The sequence below is a fragment of the Mustelus asterias genome, chromosome 2, assembly GCF_964213995.1.
Source record: "Mustelus asterias chromosome 2, sMusAst1.hap1.1, whole genome shotgun sequence".
NCBI lineage: Eukaryota > Metazoa > Chordata > Chondrichthyes > Carcharhiniformes > Triakidae > Mustelus > Mustelus asterias.
Genome location: NC_135802.1, coordinates 55,045,492 through 55,060,944, shown reverse-complemented (window position 1 = coordinate 55,060,944; position 15,453 = coordinate 55,045,492). Strand labels below are relative to the sequence as shown.

Here is a 15,453-nt window from a genome sequence, read left to right as displayed (position 1 = left end):
GCTTTGTCTGATCATTAAGATGTTGCGACTCAAAAGCACAATGCCTTTTGGTGGTCAAAATATTGTCATTTTGAATAATCAATATTATTCTTCCCATTCATTGTCAATACTGTTACGCTTCAAAGAGAGCTTAGAATGCCTTGAAGCGTTTCCTTTGCCCTCCCCTGGGCCATTGACCACTTGCGTGTTGAGAAAACAGGATCTGGCTGAGGAGGTATTTTTTGGTCATCTGGACACCATGCCCAGTCCATCAAAAGTTGCTTTGATGGAGTTTTGCCTGAATACTTGTACAGCTGACATCAAGTAGGTCACTAGTTTGTTCGTTCAGTGATCTTCCCGTTGAATCCTGGAGGCACTGCTGATAGAATTTAGCATACTTTACATGCCGCTGATATAAAGTCCAGGTCTCATTCCAATACAGGTGGATTGGTGATGCTCTGTACACTAGGACTTTTGTTGACTTCAGAGGTCTTTGTCATGAAACACTATCAGTTTGTACAAAGCTGGGCTGACACAGCTGATCTGATGTTGGATTTCCTCATCAATGGTGGGCTTTTCAAAGAGGTGACTGCCAAGTTATGGGGTGTGCTCAACATATTCCAGAGCCTCTCTTCCAACATACATGCAAAATAGAATATTTGATTAACGGCGTGAGTTATGAGCTTTGACAACATTCAAGGATAGGCTGAATTTCTTGAATGCGGCAGATATGAAAGGATTTGAGTGAGGCTTGCAGTTTTGCTGCAGAGTAGGTAATGATACTGCAACTGTAGATCATACATGTCTATGGTGGTCAGTTTAAATGTTGATGTGGAGATGCCGGTGTTGGACTGGACTGGGGTAAGCACAGTAAGAAGGCTCCAGGTTAAAGTCCAACACGTTTATTTGGCACTAGCTTTCGGAGTCTCAGGCTCCTTCAGCAGGTGAGTGAGGAGTTGTGTTCACAAACAGGTCATATGCAGACACAAACTCAATTTACAAGATAATGATTGGAATGAGAGTCTTTACAGGTAATCAAGTCTTAAAGGTACAGACAATGTGAGTGGAGAGAGGACCAAGCACAGGTTAAAGAGATATGTATTGTCTCCAGCCAGGACAGTTAGTGAGGTTTTGCAAGCCCAGGCAAGTCGTGGGGGTTACAGATAGCGCGACATGAACCGAAGATCCCGGTTGAGGCCGTCCTCGTGTGCGGAACTTGGCCATCGGTTTCTGCTCAGCAATTCAGCATTGTCGTGTGTCGTGAAGGCTGCCTTGGAGAACGCTTACCCGAAGATCAGAGGCTGAATGCCCGTGACTGCTGAAGTGTTCCCCGACTGGAAGGGAACACTCCTGCCTGGTGATTGTCGAGCAGTGTCATTCATTCAAGACACCCTCATAAGAACAGGATATGGCGCTCGACTCATCGATCGAAAGTTCCGACGCGCCACAGCGAAAAACCGCACCGACCTCCTCAGAAGACAAACACGGGACACGGTGGACAGAGTACCCTTCGTCATCCAGTACTTCCCCGGAGCGGAGAAGTTACGACATCTTCTCCGGAGCCTTCAACATGTCATTGATGAAGACGAACATCTCGCCAAGGCCATCCCCACACCCCCACTTCTTGTCTTCAAACAACCGCACAACCTCAAACAGACCATTGTCCGCAGCAAACTACACAGCCTTCAGGAGAACAGTGACCACGACACCATACAACCCTGCCACAGCAACCTCTGCAAGACGTGCCGGATCATCGACACGGATGCCATCATCTCACGTGAGATCATCATCCACCAGCTACACGGTACATACTCTTGTGACTCGGCCAACATTGTCTACCTGATACGCTGCAGGAAAGGATGTCCCTAGGCATGGTACATTGGGGAGACCATGCAGACACTACAACAACGAATGAATGAACACCACTCGACAATCACCAGGCAGGAGTGTTCCCTTCCAGTCGGGGAACACTTCAGCAGTCACGGGCATTCAGCCTCTGATCTTCGGGTAAGCGTTCTCCAAGGTGACCTTCATGACACATGACAACGCTGAATCGCTGAGCAGAAACTGATAGCCAAGTTCCGCACACGAGGACGGCCCCAACTGGGATCTTGGATTCATGTCACACAATCTGTAACCCCCACAACTTGCCTGGGCTTGCAAAATCTCACTAACTGTCCTGGCTGAAGACAATACACATCTCTTTAACCGGTGCTTGGCCCTCTCACCACTCACATTGTCTGTACCTTTAAGACTTGATTACCTGTAAAGACTTGCATTCCAACCATTATCTTGTAAATTGAGTTTGAGTCTGTATATGACCTGTTTGTGAACACAAGTCCTCACTCACCTGATGAAGGAGCCTGAGACTCCGAAAGCTAGTGCCAAATAAACGTGTTGGACTTTAACCTGGTGTTGTGAGACTTCTTACAGTTTAATGTTGGCATGGAAGCAACTGAAGTTAAAGAGTTTCCCATTTGGTGATATTTAATCAACTGCCCTCTGATGTGATCGGGCTATTCACTCTATTCCCTGTATAAAGATAGTGATGAATAGAAAAAGGAGCACTCATTTTCAGCTTACCAAATGCTTAATTAGCGTATAAATACTTCTGCTGTTTCCCATTTTATTCTCTTCAAGCAGAGTGAAGACATGAAAAAGCAGACAAACTGCCAATCGTTCAGAGGTTAAAAAATTAAAGTGGAAGCACTAAGCTGTGACCCTCCATCAGACCTGAAACACTAACTCTGGTTTTCTCTCCACAGACGCTGCCTGGCCCTTTTCAGTATATCTAGGATTTTCTGTTTTTATTTCAGATTTCCAACATCTGCAGTATTTTTCTTTGTGCAAGTAGTTCCAAGCTGGGAGAATCCCAGCCACTTTAGATTGTCATGATTTTAACTAATTCAGTTAGTTCCAATCCATGAGGGAAGAAATAATGTAGTCATTGGTGAATTCAAATACTGATCCAAAAACATTAAACTGTATCATGCCTCAGAATGCTTAATCAAATTATATCACTTAGTAAACACCGGTTCCCCTGCACAATATATGCAACAGTGGTCTATCTTTATTATATGTTTAAACTAGTTAATTACAAACTTTTAGCAAATGAGACAAGTAATCAATTTTGGCAAAAATACCTGCATGAGCTCAAATATTTCTTTCTTTGTGCTTTTAGGTTCCAGAAAAAATCCATAAGGGTAGGAGCACTTCAGGATACGTCGTGTTTTCAAGAGTTCAAGTACTGCTTCTTCAATAAAAGTGGTATCAGGGGACCCACCTTCAACTGACAAGATAAAGCAAGATATATTACACCTACTGAAGAATTACATTTCTCTTTTTGGAGAATAAACCGTAACACATTGCCATCGTTTCTCAAGAAGGATTAAACAGTCAACAAAGAAACAGCTGAAGTAGCTGCGTCCAAGCTCCTTGATGGACTATGGCAAAATACGTCAGGGTTTTTAAATACCTTAATTTCTCTTTCAATAGAATTTCTTTCTTATATTTAAGTCCTGTTTTATAAACAAAAAAATAAGAATTGAAAGACAGTGGGCAGGAAATGTTCGAGATGAAGTTACCTTGGAAAGTATGAACATAGTGCCTTTTCAGTATTGTCATCCAATATAAATGAGCAACTTTTAATCAAAAAATACAGGTTGCTCTTTTTAGTCAATAGTGGCAGTGGTGTTGCAGGACAGGTTTATCAAGCTTTTGTCCTTGCAGGTTGCACAGGTGTCTACCATTGCCCGGGGGCGACATGTAAACTTTAAATCTATGCAATAAATCTAAACAATGTAGAAGCAGAACATTGAACTTCACTTTTTAGTTTGGTTGTATTGCTTGATGCTGACTACAAACTGAATAATGGCATAATAGTGGGCCTTTATCGTTAACATAAAAATGCCTGATATTGAATTACACAACTGAATGACTTGACTCTTATTTGCCTATTTCAGTCTTCTCCAATAGAATTTGCCACCATTATTGTTCCCAACCAAGATCAGGTGATGCTGCACAATGAACATTAGTGGTAGCTTATCTACTAACTCAGCTTCCAAGCATATCTGCCCAAGGCTCTAGTTGAAAACACCAGAGGGTGGACCAAATTGCTCCATCTACATTAACCACAGCCCTACTCCAATTAGAAGGAGTAAGGGAACAGACTACTAAGAGTAGTCTGTGTGTGCACTAAGTGTGCTTCATCTGCAGGGACCTTGCGGGCAACTGCTGCAACACAGATCTCAGCAGAGCTGCTGACTTTGAAAATAACACACAGCCTGTCTTTCTAAATGGCTTTACCCCTGTTTTTCTGGAACTTGTCTGGTGGTTAGAATCATGGCTGGGTACATGGGAAATTGGTAAGCTGGAAGATCAACTGGGCAACGCACCTAATCTTGCTGGCAGGAGGGACATGCTCCAAAATAACAAACTTGGAGCCCTGACTACTGATGTTCTCCTCGTTTTTGGTGAGTTCAAATGCAGCAAAAAGATTCCACGAAAAGTTCTCTTCTCTCGCAAAAACAAGCCCAACAACGCCAATTAACTTAAGTTAGTCAAATCTGTGGCTATTTATATGAATGATCATTCCAGTTCTTTGATTAACCTGTCAGAAACTTTATTTTTCTTGGTCATTTCTTCATTCTACCTGGTGGTTGAAGAGACTGTAAAACTTGCTACCAAAAGAAAACCAGATTCTGAACATCAAAGAAAAGTTTCATCTTGTGTGAAAGTACAATCGATCAGACTTACAAGCTCAGGGCCATTTCAGAAATAAAAGAATTCTAAACAAGTCAGTCAATGATGCATCACTCCTAATGCAGCAAGAAACTACAAATATAAAAGAACTATACATTTTAGAGTTCTTTGAAGAAATAATAGTGTATTGCTAAAGAAAACGTGCTGGACCTGGTGCACGTTTCAAAAGCCATTTTTGTGAGAAGGTCTACTGACAAAATGAATGCACATGGTATTAAAGGTGCATGCGAATAGTGAAATGCATTTGGCTAAAGGGTAGAAAATGGTAGAGGTTGTTAGAGGTCTTTATTTTGGAGGACTGGAAACAGTAAATAAAAATGATCTGAACTTGGGTATAGGAAGCAAAATATCAGTTTGTGACAATATACAAATTAACAGTAGAGGACTGTAAATGACTTGGAAGGAAATCGACAAGTTAATAGATGGAACAAACATGTTGGATGAAGTTTAATAAGTGTGATGTGATATAGTCAGAGGGAAAGAGTGAGAAGAAACAAACTGAGTGATCAAAAAATAGTACAGCAGGTGTTCTCAAAAGGGCCAGCTTGTTATGATTGAGGTTTATAGGATTGCTAAGTTTTGCAACTCTCTCTAATTTAAGATAAAATGAAAGACATACAGCAAACACAAAAGATTTATTTTGTTGACAGTGGTTAAAAATATCTTCAATTTGGGGAACAGACGAGAAGGGTGGGGAACTTTTTTCACTCAAATTGAAAGTTAACAGGAGATCTGACAATCGCTCAAAACTGCAAGGGCTTTAATAAGGTAAATAGATGAAGTTTACTGGCTGGCAAGCCAGTAAACAACAGAATAAAAGTTTCCAAGATGCCCACAGAAAGAATTAAGGGAAAAGAAAGGGGATTGTTTTTAATGCAGGGCACGACTGGTTCATAGAATTCCACATCAAAAATTGCATTGGAAACAAAATCACAAATAGCTTTTAAAAGGATACTGGTCATTTTTCTGCAATATTGCATAAAGACAGCAAGATTAAATGTAGCCTACAGATTAAATAGGGTAAGTGAAAACAGAACATTTGGATTGTGGTCAGTAGATGCAATTCAAATTCCACAATAAAGTCATTAAAAAAAAGTTTTTAAAAAGAACACAATTCTTGGATTTATGCTTTAAACAGTGAAATGTGTAGTTATTTAGGATGCAGGAGACAGAGGGAGTTGAAACATAGGAATTTCCCTGCAGCACAGACAGAGCTGAATGACGCAAAATCGAGATGAGGCAATATCACCGTGGGCAGGAGGATATAATTGCAGTATGACAAGTTTATATACTCAGTTTCCATTATAAATGTGACCACAGGAATCCCTATCGACAAAAAATTGGCACCAAAGTGTGACAAAAATGAAAACATTACAACAGAAAGCAAGGCTTTCTGAACATGAAGTAGATGCAGATTAAAGATCTTGAGCAAAGATTAACGGACAATGGACTGAGTAAACTGCTCTTTCAGAAAGCAGCCACAGGCTTTATAGGTCAAAAAGCTGCCTTCTGTGCTGTAAAATGTTCTAAATTAAAACAAAACCACTTTCTAGTACCTTCCAGGTTGGTGTTTTGCAAGGGTCTATATGTACAAATAGACAGTTGGGGTGGCAGGGTGGCACATGGGTTAGCACTGCTCCCCCATAGCGCCTGGGACCCGGGTTCGATTCCTGGCTTGGGTCACTGTGAGGAATCTGCATGTTCTCCGGTGTCTGCATGGGTTTTCTTTGAGTGCTCCGCTTTCCTCCCATAGTCCAAAAGATGTGCAGGTTAGGTAATTGGCCATGCTAAATTCTCCCTCAGTGTATCCGAACAGGCGGTGGAGTGCGGCGACTAGGGGATTCTCACAGTAATTTCATTGCAGTGTTAATGTAAGCCTACTTGTGACACTAATAAATAAACTAAAACTAAACAGCAGCAATAGTCTTTACAGACTATTTAAATTGGCATTATTTCACTTACCTCCTTTTAGAGCTCTGCTTAGTTGTTCCATCTTTTCTTTGGCAGTTTTCAGAAGACGTTGCTCTAACTAATAAATGACAACAAGAGGCTATTTTTATTTGATTCAAAGTTGGTAGCACTAAAATACAAATATTCTTTCTGTAACATACCTTATAACTATGCTCATGGTTTTTAAATCTTGTGTAGTAGTGCATAAATCTGTCAAGTTCCTGAAATTTCTTGTGCTTTTTCTCAGCCTGAAACAGAAGACAGATTTTCTCACTTAAGAAATACTCAAGCATCAATGGACTTTAAAAAAACGTCTACTAAAAAAGAGTGAGATATGCATTTGTAGAATTATTCAATATTAAATCAAAAGTCAAGAGAAATGAAAAAGGAAGCTAAAATGATGTTAAAAATGTCTAATTTAAAAGAAAACAAGAGCAATTGAAAAGTTTAAGATTTTACCTATGCTTCATTTTGGATTGTGCATCTTTATAAAAAGAACATTTTACTCTAACATACTATGTTGGAGAGCTATTATCACCATCTTTTCTCTCTCCCTTTATGAACCCCATCACCCTCTGTCCTTACTTAACACGTAACCAGGCAAAGGAGTGTGAAGTAGTAGTCTTGGAAGACACAAAGAACAAACCACAGAATCTGGAAGGAGACAATCACAATAAGAGGTTCGCTGAAACTATTAATGGATGGATTTATTTTCCACTTTATAAAATGGTTACCTCAGCTGTCATTTCCTTGGACTGTTCTTCAACCTGTTGGATGACTTCATATCGGGTGCATCTATAATAGCCTCCAGTGGATGAGCTGTGCTTTTTCCATTCTTCCAAACAAATCCAACAAAAATCATATTTGCACTGTGGAGAAAGACAGCAATCTTGTATTTTTCCTTCAATTATTTCTACAAGTTTATCAATGAAGCAATGTTACCTCATGCAGGAAAAACAACAGGTGCTTCATTAAATATATTGAAGATTAAATTTAAACAATACCTTATGAATGATACAGTCAATCTGCTGAAGCATTATTTATATAAGCTTTAATGTGGCATTACTAATTACCTCGTGAGAAAACATTATACATAACTCAAAAGAATAAATTGTGCACTTGTCTATTTGGACTTCTGGCATCAAATTTAAATGCCCAGAATCTGGATGATGAACCAATAAAGTGCAATGTTCTCTCATTAAATGCAATAAACACAAGTGAGAAATTTATCAGTATGCACAGAAAAATGATGACATACTGAAAGTTTTTAATACAAGTCATTCATTATGGCTCTGGCCAAGTTACAAGCATTTCATGCTCACCAAATGGCTCACATAATATGGTCAGTGACTGTATTACTTTAGCTAGGGGCATCCATCAATTGGGTGTACAAATAAGTTAGTCTTATTAAATGCAAGATCCTATTCTGCAACACAGCTGCACCAACACAGATGCCTACCCAAGGTCATCACATAGTTGTGCATGATACATTTCAAAAGCTACTTGACAATGGAAGTTACTACATTTAGTTAGACATTAAGTAATTCTGGAAAAATAGGAAAATGACTGAAAAGGAAAATAAATAAAGTGAGAAGAAATATTTTTCAAAGAAGCATAAATGAGAAGCTGAACATAGCATCCAATGTTTGTGAACAGTTTTGGTCCCCTTGTCTAAGGAAAGATATACTGGCACTGGAGACAGTCCAGAAAAGGTTGATCCCAGGTATGGAGGGATTTTCTTATGAAGAGAGGTTAAGTAGATTGGAGTTTAGAAGAATTAGAGGCGACCTTATTGAACATACAGGATTCTCAAGGGGCTTGACAGGGTAGATGCTATGAGGCTGTTTCCCCTTGTGAGAGAAGTTTATTTATTAGTGTCACAGGTAGGCTTACATTAACACTGCAATGAAGTTACTGTGAAAATTCCCTAGTTGCCACACTCTGGTGCCTTTTCAGGTACACCGAGGAAAAATTTAGCATGGCCAATGCACCTAACCTGCACGTCTTTCGGACTGTGGGAGGAAACTCACGCAAACACAGGGAGAACGTGCAAACTCCACACAGACAGTAACCCAAGCTGGGAATCGAACCCACGTCCCTGGCAATGTGAGGCAGAAGTGCTAACTATCGTGTCACTGTCAAATCTAGGACTGGAGAGCATAATCTTAGAGTAAGGGGTCGCCCATTTAAGACAGAGATGAATTTCTTCTCTGAGGATAACGAATCTGTGGAATTCTTTACCACAGAGAGCTGTAGAGGCTGGGTCGTATGTTCGAGGCTGAGACAGGCAGAGTTTTAAAAAAAAATCAGTAAGGGAATCAAGGTTTATGGGGATAGGGCGGGAAAGTGGAGTTGAGGATTATCACATCAGTTCAGTCATTATCTCACTGAATGGCACAGTAGACTCAATGGGCTGAATGGCCTACTTCTGCTCCTACTTCTTATGGTCTTATGTCAAAATTAGGAAGCATTTGCTTATTTGTCTAATTATGCTAACTATTTTTGTTACTAAATATCCAATTAAGGATTTAGGCTGGAACTTAAATATGGTATGATCATTTTGCCAGACCAAACAGATTATAGAAAAAAAATATCCACAATGTATTTTGATATCCTCATGAATACAACAGTGTTAATGTTTAAGCATATTTGCCCAACATGTATAGAATGAAATATTGCTTTCAAGTAATTTAGATTAAGCAGAACCATTTTGCTTTATGTAGTCATTTCACAGTGTTTACCTTGGCACATTGCATGTGATTGCAGCCCTCATTCTTTTGAATTGGAGATTTACAGTTGGCGCATGGTTTAGAGTTAGACAGCAACCAAAGACAGTTGGCAGCATCTTCAAATGCTTCATTTACACCAGCAACTATTAGCAAAACAAAACGAGTTAAGTAATTATCAACTTCAGTTACTATTTCTAACCACTTGAAACATTTACATTGCAGAAAGCAGTAAGTTACACATATTGTCTATATTTTAGACCATGTTTAATACGTGTTGCCTTATCTTAATTACACTGCGTTGGGAAGATGTCAGCAAGAGCTCAAGGATATTTAAGATTCTAATTTATCTGGAATACTGACAAGCATTTGTTGAACTTGCAACATTGTCAGATGATGAACTGCAGGGTGACTGCAGAAATTTGTGGATTTTCAAAGAAAATCTTGGCGGGGGTGTGGGGAAGAGAATTTTATATTTTAAAAGTTTGGGCACTGAATCCCAAAGAATGGAAGGAAAGTTGAATTTGTACAAAGCATCAAGTCCCAGTGTCTTGTATTGACCATCCCCATTACAGTAAAGGCATTACAGCCAGAGTGCATAATTTAGATTTAAAGGGATGACGTCAGGAATATAAATCTACAGCTGTAAGAAAAGATTTAAAATACTAGGATTATTTCCAGTGAATCAGAGAAGGTGAAGGAGGAAATCCAACAGGTTTGTAAAATTATGAAAAAGTTTTTATAGAATATATTCAAGGGAGGAGGCTGGAGGACCAGGCACATTTTGGTGGTAAAAGTGACCAGTTTTGTCTTATAAAATGCATTTTTGTTCACTTTCTTCTCTCCACAGAGTGGAAGTGATTATAGCATAATACAAGAAACCATCGAAGAAGAAACTTAGGTGTGGAAGCAATGGGAGACCCAAAAAAGGACTGGGTTGGGGAAGGGTACAAATAGAGAAGCACATGATGAAGTGTTAAAACTTCAGCAATATCATTAACTACAGAAATATTGAGTCTTCAAAGAATCAGAAGAAAATGTGAAGCAACAATCTTACGTTCTTCTGGTTTCATTTCTGTAATCTTCTGTAGCCAGTTTTTCCATGTTTGACAATCACAGGGTTCATGGGCTTCTCCCAGACACTCCCTATAAGAAATAAGATATCAACATCCTAAATGCATCAGCTGATATACTCAAGTTGAAAAAAACATTTACAGTTATGAACTAATTTGGAACTAAACCTTTAGGGTGTTGGCAGCCCAGTGATGCAGTGCATTATGGCAGTGCACCAAGCCACAGAAGGAAGAGTCCTTTGCACCAATATTTCAGATGGATTCGGATTTCAATTAGGGTACTAGAAAGAGCCACTGAGTGGATGGAAGGTGGTTTTTGGAGGAAAAGAAACAAGAAATGCAGTACTGCTTTAAAGTTAGCAGGTGACTTTGTATATTTAATTCAAGGAGAGGTCATTTGCCTACCTTCTCTGCAGGGGAAGAGTAGAAAGCATAGGACACAAGAAATACAAATTGCGATTTGTGAGGAGGGAGAGATTTACCTCTGCCTCGCTACTGTGTTTTCCTCTTTTAAGTCACTTCTTAAAACTTAACTCCTTTAATGTCTGCGATCGGAATTAACAAAACAGTTGAACAATCTTCCTTGTATCTTGGAATTTGGCATTCATGATCTTAGATTTTCTGCTAGGTCTCGTGAAGGGCAAGTCGTGCCTCACAAATTTGATAGAATTTTTTGAGGAGGTAACTAAGTGTGTTGATGAAGGTAGGGCAGTTGATGTCATATACATGGATTTTAGTAAGGCCTTTGATAAGGTCCCCCATGGTCGGCTTATGATGAAAGTGAGGAGGTGTGGGATACAGGGAAAGTTGGCCGATTGGATAGGTAACTGGCTGTCTGATCGAAGACAGAGGGTGGTGGTGGATGAAAAATTTTCGGATTGGAGGCAGGTTGCTAGCGGAGTGCCACAGGGATCAGTGCTTGGTCCTCTGCTCTTTGTGATTTTTATTAATGACTTAGAGGAGGGGGCTGAAGGGTGGATCAGTAAATTTGCTGATGACACCAAGATTGGTGGAGTAGTGGATGAGGTGGAGGGCTGTTGTAGGCTGCAAAGAGACATAGATAGGATGCAAAGCTGGGCTGAAAAATGGCAAATGGAGTTTAACCCTGATAAATGTGAGGTGATTCATTTTGGTAGGACTAATTTAAATGTGGATTACAGGGTCAAAGGTAGGGTTCTGAAGACTGTGGAGGAACAGAAGATCTTGGAGTCTATATCCACAGATCTCTAAAGGTTGCCACTCAAGTGGATAGAGCTGTGAAGAAGGCCTATAGTGTGTTAGCTTTTATTAACAGGGGGTTGGAGTTTAAGAGCCGTGGGGTTATGCTGCAACTGTACAGGACCTTGGTGAGACCACATTTGGAATATTGTGTGCAGTTCTGGTCACCTCACTATAAGAAGGATGTGGAAGCGCTGGAAAGAGTGCAGAGGAGATTTACCAGGATGCTGCCTGGTTTGGAGGGTAGGTCATATGAGGAAAGGTTGAGGGAGCTAGGGCTGTTCTCTCTGGAGCGGAGGAGGCTGAGGGGAGACTTAATAGAGGTGTATAAAATGATGAAGGGGATAGATAGAGTGAACGTTCAAAGACTATTTCCTCGGGTGGATGGAGCTATTACAAGGGGGCATAACTATAGGGTTCGTGGTGGGAGATATAGGAAGGATATCAGAGGTAGGTTCTTTACGCAGAGTGGTTGGGATGTGGAATGGACTGCCTGCAATGATAGTGGAGTCAGACACTTTAGGAACATTTAAGCGGTTATTGGATAGGCACATGGAGCACACCAGGATGATAGGGAGTGGGATAGCTTGATCTTGGTTTCAGATAAAGCTCGGCACAACATCATGGGCCGAAGGACCCGTTCTGTGCTGTACTGTTCTAATGTCTCGACTGGATAATATTGTCCTTCATAATACCACCAGCCATTTGTGAATGGGCTGGGAGGAAGAAAGAGGGGGGTGCTGCCTTTGTCATTAATGGATTCATGACAATGAATTCAGATGGGTAAAATCTCTCAGGGCCTTCATTTCTCTCATGTGCTTCCACCATTACAAGTGCTCCGAATTCAAGTCATTAGCTTTCATCACTATGTGAGGTTGATTGGGAGGGGGTTGATATTAGAAAGCTAGTTGAACTTTAGTTTTATTTGTACTGGAATTGGAGATAGTAGTAGTAGAGGCGGGTACAATTTTGTCTTTTAAAAAGCATTTAGACAGTTACATGGATAAGATGGGTATAGAGGGATATGGGCCAAATGCGGGCAATTGGGACTAGTTTAGGGGTTTAAAACAAAGGATGGCATGGACAAGTTGGGCCGAAGGGCCTGCTTCCATGCTGTAAACCTCTATGACTTCATATAACTCAACAATAGTGTGTATTTTGTGCACAAGTAATGTCCAATGAATTTTTGATAAGGGAAACAACATTTATTTTTTAGCATAAGGTTAAGAGACTGGTCAGTACTAAAGCAGTACTGAATTCCAAAACTGCTGCTGATAGAAAAGCTTATAGAGTCATCCTACTGAGTGGCACACAAAACTGCTAATGCAGAAAAATCAGGATTGCTAAGTAGTTGATAATAGTGGGTGGTGGAATATGGTGGAAATTGTAAGGGTAATGTCTGCAGAGCAGAAGGCCAAATTAAGCTTCAAGTGAATCATAGGTTCCCATAAAAATTAATGTCAGACCCAGCATTAGACAGCCCGGGAAAACCAATGTACAGTTTTGAAACACTACCATACATGTGCAGCACTGTGCATTCCCAGCTGAAATAACTTGCAAATATATCACCAAATATAAAATTAATACAATATATTTTACATGTAAATTGTTCGAAAAAACTGTATAGGCAGTCCTCAGACCTGAAACAACTGGTTCCTGAAAACGGCTTTGCAAGTCAAAATGTGGAAAGTTGGAACTGATTTTCCCATAGGAACAATGTTATAAAGTGGGGGATTGGTTCCTGAACTGAGGCCAGAAATCAGTCACAGGACCCCAGCAGTGTTAAATGTTCTGCACTCTTGCCCTGTCAAATTGTTGAGGTGACTTTTGCTGCCTACACGCCTCAGCACAAGTTCCTCGGTTAATGTGGGGATATAATGAAGCCATCGATCACTGTCAGTTGTCTGTTTAATCCTGAACGCCTGTGAGTCTGAGCACAACACAAGCATATAAATGTATTAAAATCGTGATGGTTGCATCAAAAAGATTTAACAGAATAAAACACTTGTTTCCAACCTAATAAAGACAGTTTGACCTGCGCGATCATATGGGTGGCACAGAACATCAATGCGCATGTATGAATGTGCTGGCATGGTGTCGTAAAGTTGAAACCAACAATGCAAAGTCAAAACACGGTATTGATTTATAGCCATTGCAAGTGCTATTCGTCGTAACTCGAATGTCGTTAAGTAGAGGAATGCTTGTTCTCACCATAGTGCAGTGCTTTTGGATTGTCTAGACTCCACCTAGTGGCAGTGGCTAGTCAGTATAGATCAAAGCTGGTTACTGCATCCGCCAACTTCTGACACTAGAAAGAGCCCAGAATTCCGTGTGAATTCAGAAGTGAAGCCATGCAGAGCCAGAAGTCAGGAACCATTGAAGAATAGACTTTGACGACTAAAAAATGGCCAGGACAAAGGCAGGTGGCCAGAATGGTAGCATACGGTCAGGGACTGAGAGCGAGGGTTGGAATTCGGCGAGAAAAGTCATGTGAGCAGACAGGCCACAGAAGAGGAATCTGTGGCAAACAACGTTTGTGAAACTGGCAACATTTTAAGATACTTTATTAACGATGTTAGAGTGAAACAATGTTAAGTAAGTCGATGTTCAACAGGACTTACTGTACAGAATTGATGCTGGTCCTATTTAGTACAACCTACGTATGTGAAACTGGATTTTCTGCAATGGCATTAACAAAAAACATACTAGCCATGCCATATGCACGCGCTTGTTGGAGATATCGACACAGAAATGTCGGTTAGCACCAGTAAAAAGTTTCACATTTGGTGAGCAAAACAAAAATAAATATGTACACTTAATTGTGCAGCATATTTTAAAAAGAATTAATTTAAAATAGAAAGAGTATTTATGTTACAGGGTTCCACAGATTTGTTACAACACAGATCGGGAGTCTCAGAAGCAGAAAGGTCGAGAATACTTGGGTTAGAGAATTGAGCAATTGGCTCACAGCGTACAGGTGTATTTCAATTCTCATCTCTTAAGTCATGAAAGTTGCCCTTCATTATATATAGAACATATATTATTCGCATTTAATTAGAAAAGCTCATGGCAATTTGCAAAGAAGAGAAGCAAAGTTAGGAAGCATACCAATTTCTCTACAGAACAGGTACAAAAGCATCATCACTGGCAAAGTACAATTACAGCAGTAAAACACTACATAGCTAATGTTATAATTGTTCATACTTCAAATTTTGTGGGAACAGTTCGAAGAAGGAAGGATTTTGTAAATAAAATACAAAGTTTCATGGACAGCAAGCATGTGCAGATTAATTAATTCCAGATAAATTTTCATGTTGTACGATTATTACCTGCAGCATAGCTGACAGGCTGTGCAGCAGAGCCCTGGCAGAAAATGAGACAGCTTGCACCACAGCAAGGAAGGGACTGAGTGGAGCAGAAAACAATTATGGCGATGTTGTGCCTTTTTAAAGGAGTCAGTCAATACTCCAGATTTAATTTGCCAATCTCACAATTTGATAGGAAAGATAGCAATAAAAAACCCAAAATTCCATGCACTAAATAGAATTTGATGTATTTAATGGCTGTAAACCAAAGTATTAGTTACAAAAGTCAACACTGAACATGCACAAAAGAGATAGTCAAGATAGAGAACGCACGAAGGTTAAAAGGGACAGTCGGTAGAATTCTGAAATCTGATTGGTTGAAGGTACATCATATACTCATATGTAAAAATAGGTCGGATAACTTCATGGTGCACATTGGTA

At 40.0% G+C, this 15,453-nt stretch overlaps 1 protein-coding gene across 6 annotated transcripts in view; it reads right to left on the bottom strand.

The window, feature by feature from the left end:
• Window positions 1-15,453, bottom strand: part of LOC144507960 (ankyrin repeat and IBR domain-containing protein 1-like) — a 97,655-nt gene that overhangs the window by 19,009 nt on the left and 63,193 nt on the right. For all 6 annotated transcript variants that reach the window (XM_078235618.1, XM_078235597.1, XM_078235578.1 and 3 more), the window contains exons 10-15: window positions 10,474-10,562; window positions 9,432-9,562; window positions 7,425-7,559; window positions 6,852-6,938; window positions 6,703-6,769; window positions 3,123-3,268 (exon numbers count right to left, since the gene is read on the bottom strand). In XM_078235618.1, coding sequence (XP_078091744.1) covers window positions 3,123-3,268; window positions 6,703-6,769; window positions 6,852-6,938; window positions 7,425-7,559; window positions 9,432-9,562; window positions 10,474-10,562 — 655 coding nt within the window. The remainder of the gene's footprint in view (window positions 1-3,122; window positions 3,269-6,702; window positions 6,770-6,851; window positions 6,939-7,424; window positions 7,560-9,431; window positions 9,563-10,473; window positions 10,563-15,453) is intronic.